This window comes from Mercurialis annua, linkage group LG1-X (assembly GCF_937616625.2).
Source record: "Mercurialis annua linkage group LG1-X, ddMerAnnu1.2, whole genome shotgun sequence".
NCBI lineage: Eukaryota > Viridiplantae > Streptophyta > Magnoliopsida > Malpighiales > Euphorbiaceae > Mercurialis > Mercurialis annua.
The window spans coordinates 71,077,927-71,096,446 of NC_065570.1; the positions used below are offsets into that span (position 1 = coordinate 71,077,927).

General features: G+C 33.2%; 4 protein-coding genes across 4 annotated transcripts; 1 reads left to right on the plus strand and 3 right to left on the minus strand.

Annotated features, from left to right (window-relative positions):
• Window positions 1–1,411: 1,411 nt before the first annotated feature.
• LOC126665476 (cytochrome P450 81Q32-like) lies at window positions 1,412–3,563 on the plus strand. Its single transcript, XM_050358293.2, has 2 exons — window positions 1,412–2,819; window positions 2,903–3,563. Exons 1-2 carry the CDS (start codon window positions 1,494–1,496, stop codon window positions 3,515–3,517), a joined length of 1,941 nt encoding a protein of 646 aa, XP_050214250.2. The 5' UTR covers window positions 1,412–1,493; the 3' UTR covers window positions 3,518–3,563.
• Window positions 3,564–7,333: 3,770 nt separating this feature from the next.
• LOC126664580 (uncharacterized) lies at window positions 7,334–9,022 on the minus strand. The gene is made up of 3 exons (XM_050357041.2): window positions 8,325–9,022; window positions 8,061–8,246; window positions 7,334–7,956 (listed from the first exon to the last, which is right to left on the minus strand). The coding sequence occupies exons 1-3, from the start codon at window positions 8,814–8,816 to the stop codon at window positions 7,672–7,674; spliced, it is 963 nt and encodes a 320-aa protein (XP_050212998.1). The 5' UTR covers window positions 8,817–9,022; the 3' UTR covers window positions 7,334–7,671.
• A 449-nt stretch (window positions 9,023–9,471) lies between these two features.
• On the minus strand, window positions 9,472–12,484 carry LOC126664579 (subtilisin-like protease SBT3). The gene has a single exon (XM_050357040.2). The coding sequence runs from the start codon at window positions 12,166–12,168 to the stop codon at window positions 9,865–9,867; it is 2,304 nt and encodes a 767-aa protein (XP_050212997.1). The 5' UTR covers window positions 12,169–12,484; the 3' UTR covers window positions 9,472–9,864.
• A 2,237-nt stretch (window positions 12,485–14,721) lies between these two features.
• LOC126665072 (subtilisin-like protease SBT3) lies at window positions 14,722–17,247 on the minus strand. Its single transcript, XM_050357772.2, has one exon. The coding sequence runs from the start codon at window positions 17,087–17,089 to the stop codon at window positions 14,765–14,767; it is 2,325 nt and encodes a 774-aa protein (XP_050213729.1). The 5' UTR covers window positions 17,090–17,247; the 3' UTR covers window positions 14,722–14,764.
• Between the last annotated feature and the right edge of the window lie 1,273 nt (window positions 17,248–18,520).

The following is an 18,520-nucleotide window of genomic DNA, read 5'->3' on the forward strand; positions in this document are numbered from 1 at the left end:
GAAACGGAAACGGGAAACGGAAACGATACGAAACGGACACGGGGAAACGAAAGTTTTTCAAAATGGAGGACACGAAACGTGGGGGAAACGTGTAAATAACAAAAATATAAGGATATATTTATAAAAATATTATCTAAATATTTATGATAATTAACAAAATAATTCATTCTAATATACTAAATATTTAAAATTTTATAAATATATAAAAAAATATAATATAATTCAACATAAATAAGTATATTTGATGTATTGTGGGCAATGCGAATGTAAAATTTATGGGTAACTAGTTAGATATTTTTATTTGTGGGCAATAATTTTAATTTTTTTACAAATTATTAATTTTTACAATTTACGGAAACGGCCCGAAACGTTTCGTGCGGGTGTCCAAAAGTTTCCGGTTTCCGAAACGTTTTCGAAACGGGAAACGCAACTTTGTCGAAGTTTCCGTGCTTCATAAGTTACCAGTATAAGAAACTATAGATGATTAAAGCGATCGTAAAAGAAACTATTCTTCCATAAATAGTTCAAGCTACTTATGGACCAAGAATCTGATTTTTTTGTATTGTAATTTACCCGACAGACCTGATTCCAATTCAATATGTGTAAGCTGTAGGTTCGTAAATAAACCAGACACTGGTTATGTGTTTTACTTTGAAGCTGACACTTTTGCTTTGCTTGAATCTCAAATGCACTCATATAATCATATTCATATAAAGATTATTTCACAATTATAATTAATGCAAACTCAGTTTAAATAGATTTCCTCGGTCTATTTCTTCACATTGGTCAGACATGTTCAACAACGTCTTCAAAAATGTTGTTTTCATCATATCACAAGGCTCATAGATTGGCACAAACAGTTAAACATTGTACAATTAGAATCTTGATCACAGAGCTCAATGGTTTAAGAAAAAGCTCCAACTCATGCTTATCTTTATTTAATTTTCGGATGAGAAGCATTGCCACTTGCAGGCCCTTCTGCGTCTAACTTCTTATCAAGCTGGTGGAGACCAAGCAATTAATTCTCAATAATCTAACATGAGGCGGCTTCTTGACTTTAAAAATGTACATTCATTGCATTTTATATAAAGAGGATGTTAAATTTAATACAGACCAAAAATGTTAATTACTTGTTGAGTTTCTTTCATCTCTCTTTCAATTTAATTTGTATCCAAACTTCCTCCAAATCTTTGTTATTTCTTTAAACAACAACGAATTTGCGGCTTATACAATTTGTTTTTTGAATAGTCAGTAGCTTCGTTAGAATGAAACAGTTACAACTATAAAAATTCAGGAATATCGCTCTCGATAACCTGACAATTAAGAAGTAAGAAATACTTTGATTCGCAGGTCGTCTTACAAAGACGAAAAATACATTAGAGAAGTGTTTCGCTAGCATAATACAATCATCCATCACTATACCACCCTCTACCAAATCCGGATTTCTAATATCCGATAAAATTAACTTTGAGGGCATCCGATTCAATAACCAAATGATTCCACTCTTTCAACCAACTACGAGCTTCCTTAATCCCATACACTTCACCTCTCTGACTGAAAACGAACCCGGGATGTTTGCTTGCCAAGCTTGGACTACCTCCCCGTTCTCATTTCGGACAACACAGCCCAAAGCCACCCTACCTGCATCCTCAAACTTTGCTGTATCTACATTAACCTTGAACCAGCCAGCTTTCGGACAACACCAAACTGCTGCCCCGTCCTCCTTGTTCAGCTGGAGAGAAGAAACACCATGCAACAGACCTCTTGCATTCTTCCATGGCAACAATTTCTGGCTTGCCGAGTTAACCATATCAGAAGCCGAACTTGATTCGTTCTGCCAAATCTTGCAATTCCTGTTTGACCACAACCTCCAGCACACCATGGCAATCAGCTCACAGACCTCCTGCTCTCTTTCAGCAATGAAGGAATCATGGGTATACATTATTTCCACTTCACTTGCTATTCTTTACCTTTTAAAGCTCACTTTGTCCAAAAGAACAGCATGCAAAAATCTCCCTCCAGGCCCGCCTAAACTTCCTATAATTGGCCATATCCATCTCATGAAAAAACCTATCCACCGATCTTTACAACATTTATCAAATAAGTATGGTCCAATCCTCTTCCTTTCATTTGGCTCCCAGCCTGTAATAGTCATATCATCTCCTTCTCTTCTTGAAGAATGTTTCACCCAACATGATATTATTTTTGCAAATAGGCCTCGTCGTGTAGACGGTAAGTATCTCCATTATGACTTTACCACAATTGGAGCTGCCGATTATGGTGACCACTGGCGCAATCTACGGCGCCTTGCTACAGTTGAAATCTTTTCAACTGCTCGCCTCCACTTGTTTCATGGAATTAGACAAGAAGAAGCAAGGTTGTTGGTTAAAAATCTTTTTCGCAATTCTGGTCAGGTTTCTACAAAAGTGGAGATGAGATCAAGGTTAACTGATCTGTCTTTTAACATTATCATGAGAATGGTGGCAGGAAAGCGATATTTTGGTTTACTAGTGGAAAATACTGAGGAAGCTAAGATATTTTACGATGTTGTGAAGGAGATTTCCGAGCTGAGTGGTGCAGCAAACCTAGGGGATATATTTCCAATTCTAAGATGGTTTGATTACCAGACTGAAAAGAGGCTGGTGGCAACTCGGAAAAATATGGATTTATTATTTGACTGTTTGATTGATGAGCATCGACCTAACAAGGATTCTTGTCAAGAGAAAAAAAGCAATATGACAATGATAGATGTTATATTGTCCTTACAGGAGTCTAAACCTGAACATTACTCTGATGAAATAATCAAAGGACTTATAATGGTATGTGTCTACGTTCCTTTATTAATTTCTCCAATTTTTTCTTTACCATTTCTGTCAATTCTTGTATTTTATTTTGTCTTCAGATAATGCTAGCTGCGGGGACGGATACTGTTGCAGTGACAATTGAGTGGGCTCTGTCATTGTTGCTTAATCATCCTGAAGCTCTAAACAAGGCTAGAGCCGAGTTGGACATCCATGTTGGTCGCGATCGATTAGTAGATGAGTCGGATCTTTCAAAGCTGCAGTACCTCCAGGGCATAATTAATGAAACACTTCGTTTATATCCACCTGCACCGCTCCTAGTACCGCATAAGTCATCCGGTGACTGCAAAATTGGAGGGTATGATGTACAACAAGGCACAGTCTTATTTGTGAATGTTTGGGCTTTGCATAGAGATCCTAAGGTGTGGGAGGATCCTAATAGCTTCAAACCGGAGAGATTCAAGGGCTTAAAGGATACATCATATCGGTTGGTTCCATTCGGGTTAGGGAGAAGGAGTTGCCCTGGATATGTGCTAGCTAATAAAGTGGTGGGATTAGCATTAGCTGCATTGATTCAATGCTTCGATTGGGAGAGGATTACTGAAGAGGAATTAAACATGTTAGAAGGTACAGGACTCACTATGCCTAAGGTTCAACCTTTAGAAGCAATCTGCAAAACACGGGAGGCGATGATGAATATCCTGTTACAGCTTTAATAAGGGGATGATGAAATGCTCTGATCTAATTGCTTTAATATTTTAATCTACTATATCTAATCTAAATTATTGACTAATTAAGATATAAAACATTAATATCTTTAATCTATATATTAAGTTTTTATTGTTTGTCGTTTGGAGAAGATAATTTTTGACATTTGTGGAAGAATTTGATCCTACGGTCTTAATAAAATGTTAGATACATATTGTTTGAGTTATAGCTCACCAGGTCAATGCACATGCGTTGCGCGGGTGAGATTGAATAATTTTATAATGTTTAAAATATAAGTCTTTGATATACAATTTATAGTTAAATTAAATTTATAAATTCAATATAATTAGATTTTTGCTAAATTTTTAATTGACATTAAATTTTATAATTTATTAATATAATATAGTCAAATTTGGTTATTAAACTAAAAAATAATAATCATATTTAATAACTTATAAATACTACTAACACATTGTAAATCTTCCAATTTTATAATTATAGCCATTAAAATTTTAAAATTATATTAATTAATTTTTTTTAAAATATCTTTTGTTTAATGATCTATAAATAATACAATATAAGAACTCTTCAAATTTTTTAGTATATAAACATAAATAAAAACTCTTCGTGTTCTATAACCACCAAATTTATAAAACTCTTTAATTTTAATTGATTAAATTTAATTTTTAAAACTTTTTTATATTTTCCAACATATAATAATATAAAAATTATTGTAAATCTCATAATTAATTTTATTATACTTAATTATGTTATTTTAAATATACCTAATGCTCTATAAGATGTATTCTTAAATTATTTATTGATATAATTAAAATAAAATTTATGAATTGGCTTTTAAAAAATTCATTTCTACAAATTACAATAAATTAAATTATTAAATTCATTATGATTTATTCAATCCAAAAATTTACTAATATAATATAATAATTTATTAACTAAATTTTATAAAATCTCTACATACACGGTAACCTATAAATATTAGGGTTAATGTCATAAAAATTCATCAACTTTACACATTTTTTCATTTTAATCACGTAGTTTAAATTTTCTCATTTTCATACACGAACTACCACTTTTTCTCAAATTCATGCACGGTGCTGAGGTGTCACGACTCCATTGGTGTAATTTGCTGAGGTGGAGTTCATTTTACACCAATGAATGAGTGCCACCTCAGCGCCGTGCATGAATTTGGGAAAAAAATAGTAGTTCGTGCATGAAAATGAGAAAATTTAAACTGCGTGATTAAAATGAGAAAACATGTAAAGTTCGTGATTTTTTTTGACATTAACCCTAAATATTATTATATATTAAAACCTTTTAAATTTATAATCATACTATTTTTAAAATTTGATTGATAAGTTTTCTAAAAACTCATTATATTAAGTTACTTATAAATATTAATTATACATTATAACTTTTCAAATTATATAGCCAATGAACTTCTCAAATTCTATAAGTTTAAAACTTTTTATATTTCATAATTTGTAAACATTAATATTAATAAATAATGAATCAACTTATATGAAAAAAATTACCACTTGAAATATTATGATCAAACCACTTGTCAAAATATCCTTAATTATAAAAAAATTTAAATTCTATAAGTTTAAATGTTAATTAATTAAATAAAATCTTTAAAAAAATTTGTATTCCATAACATTATAAAATAACCTATAAACATAGTTTATTGATTAAAATTTATAATATCTCTTCATAGAAAATAACCTATAAACATTATTAATATATTGAAAGTTATAAAAGTTTATTAAAAATTAGAAACTCTTTGCATTAATTTACTTATAAACACTAACTATACATTAAAAAATTAAAAATTCATAAGCATTAAAATTCTAAAATTTATAAGTTTTTATTTTTTATTTTTCATAATCTATAAATATCAATATTAATTAATAAAATAATTAATAAAATAATAAATTGACTTAAACTATAAAATTACACCTAACAGTGTGCGGTCATTCCGCTATTAAAATATTCATAATACTTAATATTTAATTTGGAGTTTAAAATTATACTATATAATTATAGTTTGGTTATATATCAAGTTAGCTACTAGTATACAAAATTAATGTTCCATAAATAGCTTTTATTCAAGCTACCCATGAACCAAAAAAGTGACCTTTTTATGATTTTTCCTTTAATTATTATAATTTGTAATTCACCGACAGACGAAGGATTCCAATTTAACATTTGCTAGCTGTAGGTTTATAAATAATTAAACCTGTGTTACACACATCTGACTTATACAGATAACATAATTGAAGACAAAATAGTATAAAATTCATTCCATAACCAATAATTTATGACCAATTTGTGTCATTAATTGATCGAGGATGTAATTGGAAAGCATGTGCCGGGGAAGAAAAATCAAATTACTTGCACTACGACAATCAAACTTGCACTACGACAAAATTAATTTATAGTCTTAAGGGTTATTTACTATAACCGTACTAAAAGAAAGATAGAGGGTCCAAAATACTTTCTTTAACTACACTATTTTTTAAGATTTAATATTTTTTATTCAACTCTAACATCCCTTTCCAAACAATTACATATAATTGATCATTATTTTTCGTTTTCTTAATTATTAATTAGTTAATATAAATTATTTTAAAAAGCTAAATCAATAAATTTCTAAAAAGTTGAAGTAATTAATTTCTTTTCTTGTTTGTTATTATTTGTTATTTTAGTCAGTTTTATTATTTTTAGTTATTTTAAATATTTGATTGTTTATTATTTTTATAATCGATAACAGTAGCACTATAATTTCATCATAAATTACTTCGTGAAATCAGGTTGTATTTTTTCATTTGATTTGCTAATTTTAGTTTATTTTGATTAAAAAATGGGTACTAAAAAGATATAAATCAGATATGTAAATAAAAAGTACCGCTTAGGGCCGCATTTCACCTAAGCCCGGTGGCTATTATGACTGTTTTACAATGGCACTGACATCCATATGACTTTTATTATATTATAAGTAAATATTTTTAAAATTAATCGAGCTGACAAAACTAATTCCATAATATTACATGATGATTAACTTATGCTATGCAGTGGTAACAAATTTGATATGTATAAAAATGACTTCTCTATTCACCATCGACATTGAGTATCCCTAATTCGCACCTTTGAGTTTCAATTCCACCCTCAAAATCAAATTAGACTCTTTTTCACTCGGGAAAAATTCATAAAAACCCTTATAAAGTATTCGTTTGAACTCTTTTTCACATAAAAAGTTAAAAATGGATGACTTAGTTTAACTTTTTTCAAATGGAGAAGAGATCAATTTAATATTTGAGGGTGGAATTGAAAACCAAAAGTGCGAATTAGGGTGCAGCTGACAAACTTGCAACGTCAGGGTACATTTGAAATGGGCTAAAAGATGGGGTTTTTTTGGTGATTAAGCCAGCATTTAATGATCTATCAGTTGGTATCACTTCACTTTTAATATGGAAATATAAAAAATTAAGAATACTTATGAAAAAAATGATTAAATTGATAATCATTGTTGAGTAATTTCAGTATTAATACAATGCTATTATCACTTACCAGTAACCTTACGATGACTATTTGACACTAATTTTTAGGCCAATCTTAACTTCTTCGTTCATGTACACTTTATGTTTTTGTTATTGGTTTGATGGCTCAATGATCAGGCAGTTTGTCTGTATTGTGAGAGGTTCAAGAGCTTCGTATGCAAAATACCTTTGGCTCGTCTGAAAATTATACTAACAATCAAGCAAATGAAATTGTCCACTAAAAACCAATAGAGTAAGATGAAGAAATGAAATTAAATAATATTACTAGTAAGCAATATTTAAATAGTATAGTTTGTTTTACATTTATAAATACAAAATTATATTGATAACCAAACAAATATAAATAAAAACAAAAGTTCTCAACTCAGAACTCACAAGTCGCTACCGAATCCATTCCAGCCTGTTCCCCCACTCAACGGGCAGTTGCCCAACCAAAAAAGTCCAAACATTCTTCCTTCAGCTCGCTGCCCAACCCTTCTCAAACGCTGCCCAAGCTAACCAGTTTCTCATGTTCCAGTTCTATTCAATGAAAATGAATCAATAATACGCTAAAACTGAAAGCGAAATTTAAAATGTAGCCATCAATCATATGTGCAAGATTTCTTGAGGGAGATTGGGACATTGAGCTTCTTGGGATCAAAAGTAATATCGCATTCAATTCTTTTATTAAACTTCGGCTTAACCAATTTTCCCAAAACATAAGCTCTCGATTTCAGAGTGAAAGTCAGTTTTAGTGTTGCTGGCTGTGTAGTTGTCCCTGATTTACTAATCAAACCAGCTCCACTTCCATACAAAGGAATTTTATTGCTCATCACTGGTATTTGGACTAATCTGTGACCCTTTCTGGACTGATAAAACTTCTTTACCTGCAATTCATAAGTACCCAATTCACCAAATCAGATAATTCGAGTTCTTGAAGTCAAAATTGAATTGTATTTTTTTGTGAAGGTGATCAGTAACTTAAACTTACAGTTCCTGAGGCTATATTGATCTCGGAATAGAATAGATCTACAGGTGTGGATGTGACATGAACTCCAAAAAATGTTCCGGTGTTTCTGTAGTTCATTTTAACTGTGGAGTTAACTGAGATCATATCAGTTGCCACTCCCGTAGAATCTGAACCAGCTTGAATGCTGAAATGCTCAAATGTTATACTCTGCAAAACAAACACAATTAGCCAAACCCCAACAATAAATAGACTTAAGAATATGGTAATTAAAGAATGATGATCTACCTTCATTGCGATCTTGGGTTTTTGCGGCTTACTAGCACCCCAAAGAATTAAAGAAAAGAAAGAGAAGAGAACGAAGAAACCGACGATAAAAGCAAGAAAGAAACAGCGACGCGAGATACCCTTTCGCCGCTCTTCATCTTCAAGAAGACCTTCTTCTTCAATTACTGCGCAATCTTTCCACTGTTTTTGTCCCTTTCTATTACTTTTAGATGCATCATTGGGAGAGATCTTGCGGGATCCGGGTTTTAAAGACCCAGAGAATCTGCTCGAAGACGATTCACGCGAGTGACGCCCGACGGAAGAGTGTGAATGTGGCGGAGATCCCACCGGACTGATTATCGGCGTCGAGTGAAACGACGTGGTTGTTTTCTCTCCGTCATGAGAATCCCGTGATGGACTCTGCACGTAGTAGACTGGACGGCGTGGAGACCTAGTGGGTGAAGATGGTGCGAGGCTGGTGACCTCTGAATCTGTCTTGGCATGCATTGCCATGTAAGGTGTTTGCCCACTGAAAACCAAAACAGAGACAGAAAGACCCGCTTTAATGGTGGTCTTAAATAATTATATGTTGATGGAAAATGAGAGAGGGCTTCGTAGTTTTGTCAAACAGGTAGAAGGGTAGTCGGTGTAAATAAAAAAAAGAAATGAGTGCGATAAGGGAAAGTGAAAGATATGACGCGTCGAATGTGACAAAGACAAGAGTGAAGTTATGCGATTGAGTTGGGCAGATAGAGGAAATAAGATACCAAGTAATGAGCCGACAGCCGGGTTACAGTTGGCACCGCACCACGATTCTTTTTTATTCGACTCTTTTGGTTTGGTCGCTACTCGCTGTGGGATTATTTTGGTTGCAAAATAAATTTAATTAAATTTATTTTCTAATTTACACTATTTATTTTATAAAAAAATAGTCTAGATTTGTCGAAATACTTTTATACTAAATAAAATTAGTCCCTTATAGTAAGGCTCCCGAAGAAAATGCATAGGTGAATTATTATTTATTTTGATATTTTTTTGTTCGGTTCTCAATTTCAATTTTAATTAGAAACTCTAAATTTGATATACAATTTACTTACCAAATTTAACTAAAACATGACTATTTTTCTTTTTGAAAAACAATGAACCAACAATAGCATAATTTTCCAGATACGGAAACAAAGGCAATTATTTTTGCGCGTAAAGAAATGGAATAAATTTGAGGGTGGGCTCCTCATTCGCACATGTGAGCGGTGAGCCCATGTGGAAGTTAACTCATTTCTTCAACTGCCATTACATGTGTTCTTTTCTTTATTACTTTTTTCTCTTTTTCCTTTTCCTGACGTAGATAACTCACGTTGTACTCAACACTCAAGGCTTTGCAGGAGCCAACTTTGCTGGGCTGGGCTTGGGTCTAAGGCCCTAAGCAGTAGTTTCTTGCAACACTTACTAACTTTATCACTCTCCCTTCTGGGATGTTCTTTTATTGGTTAAACAAGTGGTTACATACACTAACCAAAACAACATTATTAAATAAATTTAGTAGAAAAGTATAAGAATTGAATCAATCATCAACGTCAAAGTATCTCAGGCCTGTGATGGTTACAGGACTTTTGACAACGTATTTACCCTTAGAATCAACCCACTTCAAGTAACCAAAAGCTACATCTTGCGGAATCGCTTTTGGACCTTGTATGGTCACTTTATAGCTTAGCTTCTCATACTTTGCTTTAAAAACCAACTTGTTTGGAACCACAGTCGCTTTTATTCCGGGAATTTGTGTCAAATGTGCAGTGTAAGTAGACACTGCATCTCCCACATTTGTTACTGTCCTGTGGAATTCTTGAACAGCAGTCAAATTGGCTTCAGACGAATCAGCATTGAAGTATGCGAGAAAAGAAGGGTAGTTAAGGTCTGAAGAAGGTGAAGAACAGTCATTATGAGGTGCTCTTGTGATGGTTTGGATTTGTTTCTGGGTCATATTTAATGAGCAGAGAAGATTGACATAATCAGTAACGTTCGCATCGTAAATCAGACCCGGGTCTAATGCTTTATTGGGATTAATCTGGCCAGCTCCCATGTCTAAAGGAGTAGCTGGTTGGTTTCCATAATCAAAATCTCTAATCGGTTCATTGGCTCGAGTCATTGTATCAGCAGTAGTCATTATTGCTGAACGAATCGCGGCGTGGCTCCAATTAGGATGCGCCTTTTTCAAGAGCGCTGCTACTCCTGCTACGTGTGGGCAAGCAATGGACGTTCCTGATTGTAGATTGAAACTGCTGAATATTTCCTGATCGGAGTTAATACGATCCACAATCGTATTTTTTGGCCATGCCGCTAAGATTAGAGAACCAGGGGCCATAATGTCAGGTTTCAAGACAGGTCTGCAAGCTAAAAATGGTCCCCTAGAGCTGTAGCTAGTAATAACCGGAGCAGATTTAATGCCGAGAGTTGTTTTCTTGAACTCCATGCTCGCTTTTGGCTTGGTAGTGCTGTTGATGTAATCTTTGATCTTTTTCCCATTTTCTGAATTCATAAAAATCGCTGGAAAGTGGCTTCGGATAAAACCTTCATTTGCATTTTTGGTTATGAAAATTCCTCCAGCGCTAGCATTTCTATTGTCGCGAATGTTTTCAACTTGGTCCTCTAAAGAAGTTTGGCCTTCTTCACAAACTACAATGTGTCCCCCAATATTTTTCAAATCATCGAAGTCGAAACATTCACCTTTAAACACAATTGGAAATGAAGTAGATGACTTAACAGAACCAGGATAGAGCGATAAGCCAGTAAGTGAAACTCCATTTCCTAATTTTAAAACCGCATTAAATTCACGGTCCATAGTACCCGCAACAACAGTTGTTACCCAAGGCATTCCATTATGAAGTGCACCGCGAAAAGGCCCGCGATTTCCTGCGGAGGTTGACACAAATATGTTCTTCTCTACCGCTGCAAATGTTGCCAAAGCTACTGGGTCTTCATACATCTCGATGTCATCATATCCCACGGAGATAGACAAAACGTCAACTCCGTCAATAATTGCTTGATCAATTGCTGCAATTATATCAGATGTGTAAGAACCTTCAGGCCACACGGCCTTGTACATGGCTATATGAGCACGTGGAGCCACTCCATTGGCAGTTCCAGGTGCATACCCAAAGTATGATGTCCCTGTTACGAAATTCCCAGCCGCCACGCTCGATGTGTGGGTCCCATGGCCCATCGTGTCACGCGTAGAGTTCATTGATATCGTGACGTTCCACTTAGCAATTAGCCCTTTATTGTAGGATCGAGCTCCGATGAGTTTTTTGTTACACAACGAGGAATTGAACTCCATGCCTCTTTCGCATTTCCCTTTCCATCTTTTCGGGATTTCTGACATTCCATTGTCACTGAAACTGTCACTTTCCGGCCATACACCACTGTCGATCACTCCGATTACGACACCTTCGCCATAATTCGACACCTTCCAAGCTTCAGAATTGGAAGTAAGGCCAAGATAAGACGGTGAATGAGTTGTGTCGGGTTTGACAGGGCGATCTTTGATGGAAGAAATGTAACCTGGAGAGTTTTTCAAGATCTCATGCTCAGAAGAAGAGAGATGAGCACTAAAACCATTCATAACATGTTTATAGCTATAGAGAAGCTTAGAAGGTTTGGCTTCAGTAATGGTGTTTGTGGTTTTAGAAAGTTGAAAAACAGAATGAAGAGTAGCCAAATGCCAAGTATGGTGATTAGAGAAAGCTTTGGGCATGGCTGAAAAGTCCATGTGGACAATGTAATTCTCCTTTTCTGCTAGAAAAGAGGGAATGAAGCATAATAATGCAGCAGCAGTCCATAAATAAAAAGGACCACTGTATTGTTTTGCCATGACTTATTGAGCAGAATATAGGATTCAATAAAACTGTGGAAGCTGAACGTGTTTATATACAGAGAACTAATTGACGAAAATTTAGCATTTTTGGACATAATGCAGCTTCTTAAATTATTGGTACAAGTTCATTCCACTAGCTATGTACAAAACTTCATCTTCATTCCACTCACATTCAAGTTGATATGGGATAAAGATGAGTCAGATGACATGTGGGTCTGGTCTAAATATATGCAAGTCTTTACAGTTGACTTCAACGGCTGCTATGCTATTATTATTATCACAATACCATTCCATTTCTCCTTCCTTTTCTTCAGATGATGGCAACCCCATCATCTTTCGAAGCTTCCTGCCTAGATATATTTTCGATGTTTATCTACGGTGGCGGATCTAGGAATTTTGAATGGTGGGGTCCGTATATTATATATTGAAAAATTAATAAAATAATATTATAATAATAAAATATGTCTTATTATAATTTTTTTTGATGGATTTCCATTTTATAAAAAATATTTATAATAACAGTTACTCATATTATTTATTGATTTTCCAATGTATAATATTACAATCATTCAACCCTTAATCAATCATTTTACTAAATAAAGTATTATTCGGTAATTATATCGTAGATATGAATTTTTTTTGTGCCGAGTCGGATAAATAAAAAACTGAGTTATTATATTCCATTGTATGTGAATTTTATTATTATAATATTTCAACATAATTAACTATGTAAATAAAAAAATAATTAAACAAAAATACACTTCTAAATTTTAATAATATTAATAAATAAAATATATATAAACAGAAATATATAATTGTTTACTATCTATATATTTATATACGTCAATTTTTTGAAATTGTAATTCATATGCAATAATTTGTATTATACATCTATTTTTATGCAAGTCAAAAGTTTAATATTTAAAAAGAATTTTAGTTATTTATTTGTTGTTTTTGTTTGAATTACAGAAGTTGTTTTAAACTTTCTAATAGATAAATGGTTTGAATTATAAATTATATCAGTTTCTAATCTAATAAAACACTTATATAGAAATTAATTTAGTTAAAATGTATAGATATTATGTATTAATGGGTTTTGATAAATACATATACGCATGGTAATTTTTCTTTTCCAAAAAAAAGGTGGGGTCCATGATGTACATCCGCCACTGTTTATCTAAACAATTGGATCTAATACATGGAGTCTGAACCCTTAACTTTTTCAGAAACTTATTCTATTTAACGATAAAATTGGTAATATTTATAAATTTACATAATTGTTTTCTTTGTAATATTAGATTTATCTATTATAAATAAATTGTTTGAATATTTTTATTTTATAAAAATACTACAATGTCTGTCCAATAAATAATTAGGACAAACATGATTGTTAAAAAATTATTTTTCTAAATAAAATGAGTGAACTTATAAACAAAATATTATAATTACTCTTATTTAATAATATAATAATTCTTTTTTATTCTTTTTATGTTATTGGTAAATTAACACAATTCATGGAAATATATATGACAACTATTCATTTTACATACATGTATTGGCATATTATATCCCAACGTTTTTAAAACGTTACAAATAAAATTCTAACTTTTCGCGTTTTTACACTATATAGCCTAAAAAAATAACAAGATGACCAAAATTCAAAATTAGGCTACAAAACATGGCAATTGAAAAGGTTAGAATTTATTTATTAACATTTTGAACATAGGACTTAAATCACTAAAAAGATAAAATAATAAAATTTATTTTACCAATTACCATTTATTATAACAAATTTATTTGGCGAATATGAAAATGATTCTAAATTATTATCGTTTTGCATCTTTTTTTTTTTATCAAGCTTTCCGACTAAGGCTTTGTTTGGGAGAGAAGGCAGTAAAGTAAAATACGGGTTTTTAAAGTAATGTAAAGTACTGTAAGGGACAGTAAAGGAAGGTAAGGGTTATGTTGAACTCTTTTATGTTTGGGAAAATAATAAAGTAAATGAAGGATTTATAAAAAAAATCAGTTAAAAATAATCCAACACCCTAATTTGGAGGGTTGGTTATGAGAATTGAGGGGGGTTGTTCAACCCCTTAAATTTTTTTTTTTTTTTTTAAGAGGGATTGAAATTCTTTAATTTCTATTAACTTTTACTAACCCTCCTCAACCCTCGATCCAAATATAGTATGTAAAGCAAAGGTAAAATGTTATACGAAAAGCAAAGCAAAGGAAAAATATTAGTGGAGGCGGTGGAAGTTGTGAACAATCAAAAGCAGAGAAAAGTGTACGTTTGTTCTTTTAATTTTTTGACTTTATTCTTAATTTTAAAATGCAAGTTTCTCTCGTCAATTTGTGTAACTTTGTTGTTTTAAATTTAATTTTATCTTTGAAATTTATTCTGTAGTTTTTGATATTACACAAGGTGTTCGATTATTTGCCTAAGTGGGCATTTTATATGCAATGTTCTTGTTTTTAAAGTAGTTATCAGTTTCTCTGGATGATACCACTTGCTTAGAGTTCAAAATGATTGATTCTATAATGTTCTCTATTACTGATCTGAAAATTTATTCTGAATAGTTAATACAGCTTACATCTAATCATCGATTTCAAAATTTTTCTGACCTATGACCGCAATGGGACTCCTGACAATATATTTACTTTTGGAGTCAACCCAGGTCAAGTAACCAGAAACTACATCTTGCGGGATTGCTTTTGGACCTTTTATGGTCAATTTATAGCTTATCTTCTGGTACTTGCTTTTGAAAACCAACTTGTTTGGAACAACACTTACCTTAATTCCAGTAATGGGTGTCAAATTTGCTGTGTAAGTAGACACTGCATCTCCAACATTGGTTACTGTCCTGTGATATTCTTGAACAGCAGTCAAATTGGCTTCAGAGTCATCAGCGTTGAAGTATGCGATAAAAGACGGGTAGTTCAGGTCAGAAGAAGACGGGGAAGAACAATCACTATGCTCCGATTTTGTGATAATTTGGATCTGCTGCTGGGTCAAATTCAATGCGCAGAGAAAGTTAACATAATCAGTTATGTTGGCATCGTAAATAAGGCCTGGATGTAGCGCTTTATTGGGATTAATCTGGCCAGCGCCCATATCTATAGGAGTCGCAGGCAGCTGGTCAAAAGAAATATCTCTAATTGGTTCATTGGCTTGAGTCATGGTATCGGCAGTGGTCATCATTGCCGATCGAATTGCGGCGTGACTCCAATCTGGATGTGCCCTTTTCAAAAGTGCTGCTACTCCTGCTACGTGCGGGCAAGCCATGGATGTACCTGATAGTAGATTGTAGTTAGTGTATATTTCCTGTTCATTATGGACAAGCTCCACCCATATATTATCAGGCCAGGCAGCTAAAATTAGAGAGCCAGGAGCCATAATGTCAGGCTTCAGAACCGGCTGGCATGATAAATCAGGTCCTCGGGAGCTGTAACTAGTGAGACTTGGAGCTGATTTAACACCGAGTATTGTTTTCTTGAACTCCATGCTTGCTTTTGGCTTCATGGTGCTGTTGAGGTAATCTTTGATCTTTTTCCCATCTTTCACATTTACAAATATTGTTGGAAGTCGGCTTTGGATGAAGTTTTCAAGGTCTATAGCTTTGGTTATGAAAATTCCTGCTGTGATGTTATGAGTTAAGCGGACGTTGTCATATTGCTCCTCTAAGCCATCTAAGTTTCCATATTTCTCTTCGCAAACTATAATGTGTCCCGTTTCAAATTCTCTGTCGTCAGAACAGCTACCTTTAAAGACTATTGGACCATGCCAAGAAGTAGTATCGTTACCAGGATAGAGAGACACACCGGAGACTGAAACTCCATTCCCAAGATTTAGAACTCCATTGAATTCACGGTCTAGAGTCCCAGCACCAACAGTTGTTACCCAAGGCATGCCGTTGTGGAGTGTACCGCGATAAGGCCCATCATTTCCCGCAGATGTTGACACAAATATATCCTTCTCGGCAGCTGCAAATGTTGCCAATGCTACAGGATTTTCATATAAATATTTATTACTATATCCCAATGAAATAGACAGAACATCTACTTCGTCCATGATTGCTTGATCAATTGCAGCAATTACATCTGATGTATATGAAGCACCTTCTGGCCACAACGCTTTGTACATGGCTATATGAGCACGCGGAGCCACTCCACTGGCAGTTCCAGGTGCATACCCAACATATGATGCGCCTTTTACAAAATTCCCGGCAGCTATGCTCGACGTGTGGGTCCCATGGCCTTCCGTGTCACGCGTGGAATTCATGGCTATAGTGGCGTTCTTATTGGCGATTGCCCCTTTGTTGTAAAAACGAGCTCCGATGAGTTTGTTGTTGCATAATGAAGAGTTGAATTCAGTTCCGCTTTCACATTTCCCTTTCCACCTTTTTGGAACTTTCGGCATTCCTTCATCGCTAAAACTCTTACTTTCTGGCCAAACACCAGTGTCGATCACTCCGATGATGACATTGTCACCGTAATTCGACACATTCCAAGCTTCAGAGTTGGAAGTAAGGCCAAGAAAAGATGGTGAACGAGTTGTGTCTGGTTTGACGGGCTGATCTTTGATTGAATAAACATAGCCTGGAGAGCTTTTCAAGATCTCGTGCTCAGAAGGAGAGAGATGAGCACTAAAACCATTCATAGCATGAGTATAGCTATAGAGAAGTTTAGAAGGTTTGGTTTCATAATTAGTGGTGTCTGTGGTTTTAGAAAGTTGAAAAACAGAATCAAGAGTGGCCAAATGCCAATTATGATGATCAGAGAAAGCTTTTGGCATGGCTGATAAATCCATGTGGACAATGTAATTCTCCTTTTGTGCTAATAATAGAGGAATGAAGAACAAAATGTTAGAAGCAGTAAACAAAAGCCATACATGGGAAGGAAAATTGTAGTAGTTTGCCATAGCTAACTGCGAAGATTATGTGAAAGTTGAGTAGGTTTATATAGAGAATTGACAATTAGAATTGTTGGGTCATTGTGTGCTAAATTATGAGTACCGCGTTATACATTTTTCTCACATCTGATTTGCGTTTATACTTGAAAGGACAAATTAACTATAGAGAGCAGTAGTCAGTCCGGTCAAATAGACGACTTGTGCAAGTAGGCTTATCAAAATGATTACAATAACAACTTGACAAGATGAGGCACAGTCAGCTACTTCAGCTTCAGTCCAACCAGCCACATGTTTCATGGAAAATCTAGAGCAAAATACTCTTAGGTTCTCTTATATGTCATAAATTACATTTTCAATTTTTATTATAAAATCAAATATTTTTTTATTTTAAAAAATAAATGAAAGAAAATAAAAAAAACAGCAAAAATAATTAAATTTATTAAGGTATTGAAGCTTACAAATTAAATTGAATTTATTAAGATTTTTGTTCTTTATTTATAATATGATGATTATCATTTAAAGTAAAATTTTGAAAATATAACATTTTCCATACTTGTTTTATACTTACGATTAATTTTCCTTAATTATTTTATACAAAACAAATTATCTTCAAATATTATAGTAGATATTATTATTTCAACATTTACAAACTTCATGAAAATATGTTTTATAATCGTTCAGAGAAAGTATATAATTATTTACAATGAAAATTTATGATCTTAACTTCTAAATGACAAATTCAAAAAAAAAAAACTTCTAAATGACATGAAGTTGATCTTTTTTACAGGGATATAATATTTTGAACGAATTTCAATTATAAAACGACACATTGAAATTTTCTACATCCAGACTAATCTTAATTCGAGCCGGCTAATTTTTTTGTGAGAGATAAAATTTTAATTTCAAATTTTAAATAGCATCATACATGAGTACAATTTAAATTCGCAACCTCAAATATGAGAATGTGGATCGGTTGATTTTTTAACAAAGAAATAAATAGGAATAAAGGATCAATCCACTCTCTTTTTTGTAGAGATAAACATAACACATTTTGACTAAGTTTTGTGTTTTTTTGACTGATCTTTTTGAAAATAATTCTTTATTATTATGTGGCAAATTGAGGGGGTGAATTGATCTTTTGTACAAATAAAATTATAAATAGAGTAAGTGATTTTTACTTGGTCACTTAAGTAGTCAATGCATTATTTTAAAACCCACGATGCCACTAACTCACAAGCCAAGATGCTCCTGATTAGCACTGACCAGTGGACTTGTTAAGTGATAAAACAGAGCTGAGAGAGCACTATGTTTGGTAATTTCTTTACGGAATCTATTTAAAATAGTCCGAAAACTATCATTTATTCAAGATTGGCAGGCCGACAATTGAAACGGCCCAGATGCAGAAAATCCTGGATTAATTGCAGATATATACCATCTATG

What these genes read in the sequence shown, in the direction of transcription:
- LOC126665072 (XM_050357772.2), bottom strand. Translation starts at nt 17,089, where the DNA reads ATGGCAAACTACTACAATTTTCCTTCCCATGTATGGCTTTTGTTTACT.
- LOC126664580 (XM_050357041.2), bottom strand. Translation starts at nt 8,816, where the DNA reads ATGGCAATGCATGCCAAGACAGATTCAGAGGTCACCAGCCTCGCACCA. An exon ending in AACCCAAGATCGCAATGAAG is followed by an intron (nt 8,247 to 8,324) that starts GTAGATCATCAT and finishes TTTGTTTTGCAG; the next exon opens with AGTATAACATTTGAGCATTT. An exon ending in TCAATATAGCCTCAGGAACT is followed by an intron (nt 7,957 to 8,060) that starts GTAAGTTTAAGT and finishes TATGAATTGCAG; the next exon opens with GTAAAGAAGTTTTATCAGTC.
- LOC126665476 (XM_050358293.2), top strand. Translation starts at nt 1,494, where the DNA reads ATGATTCCACTCTTTCAACCAACTACGAGCTTCCTTAATCCCATACAC. An exon ending in TAATCAAAGGACTTATAATG is followed by an intron (nt 2,820 to 2,902) that starts GTATGTGTCTAC and finishes TTTTGTCTTCAG; the next exon opens with ATAATGCTAGCTGCGGGGAC.
- LOC126664579 (XM_050357040.2), bottom strand. Translation starts at nt 12,168, where the DNA reads ATGGCAAAACAATACAGTGGTCCTTTTTATTTATGGACTGCTGCTGCA.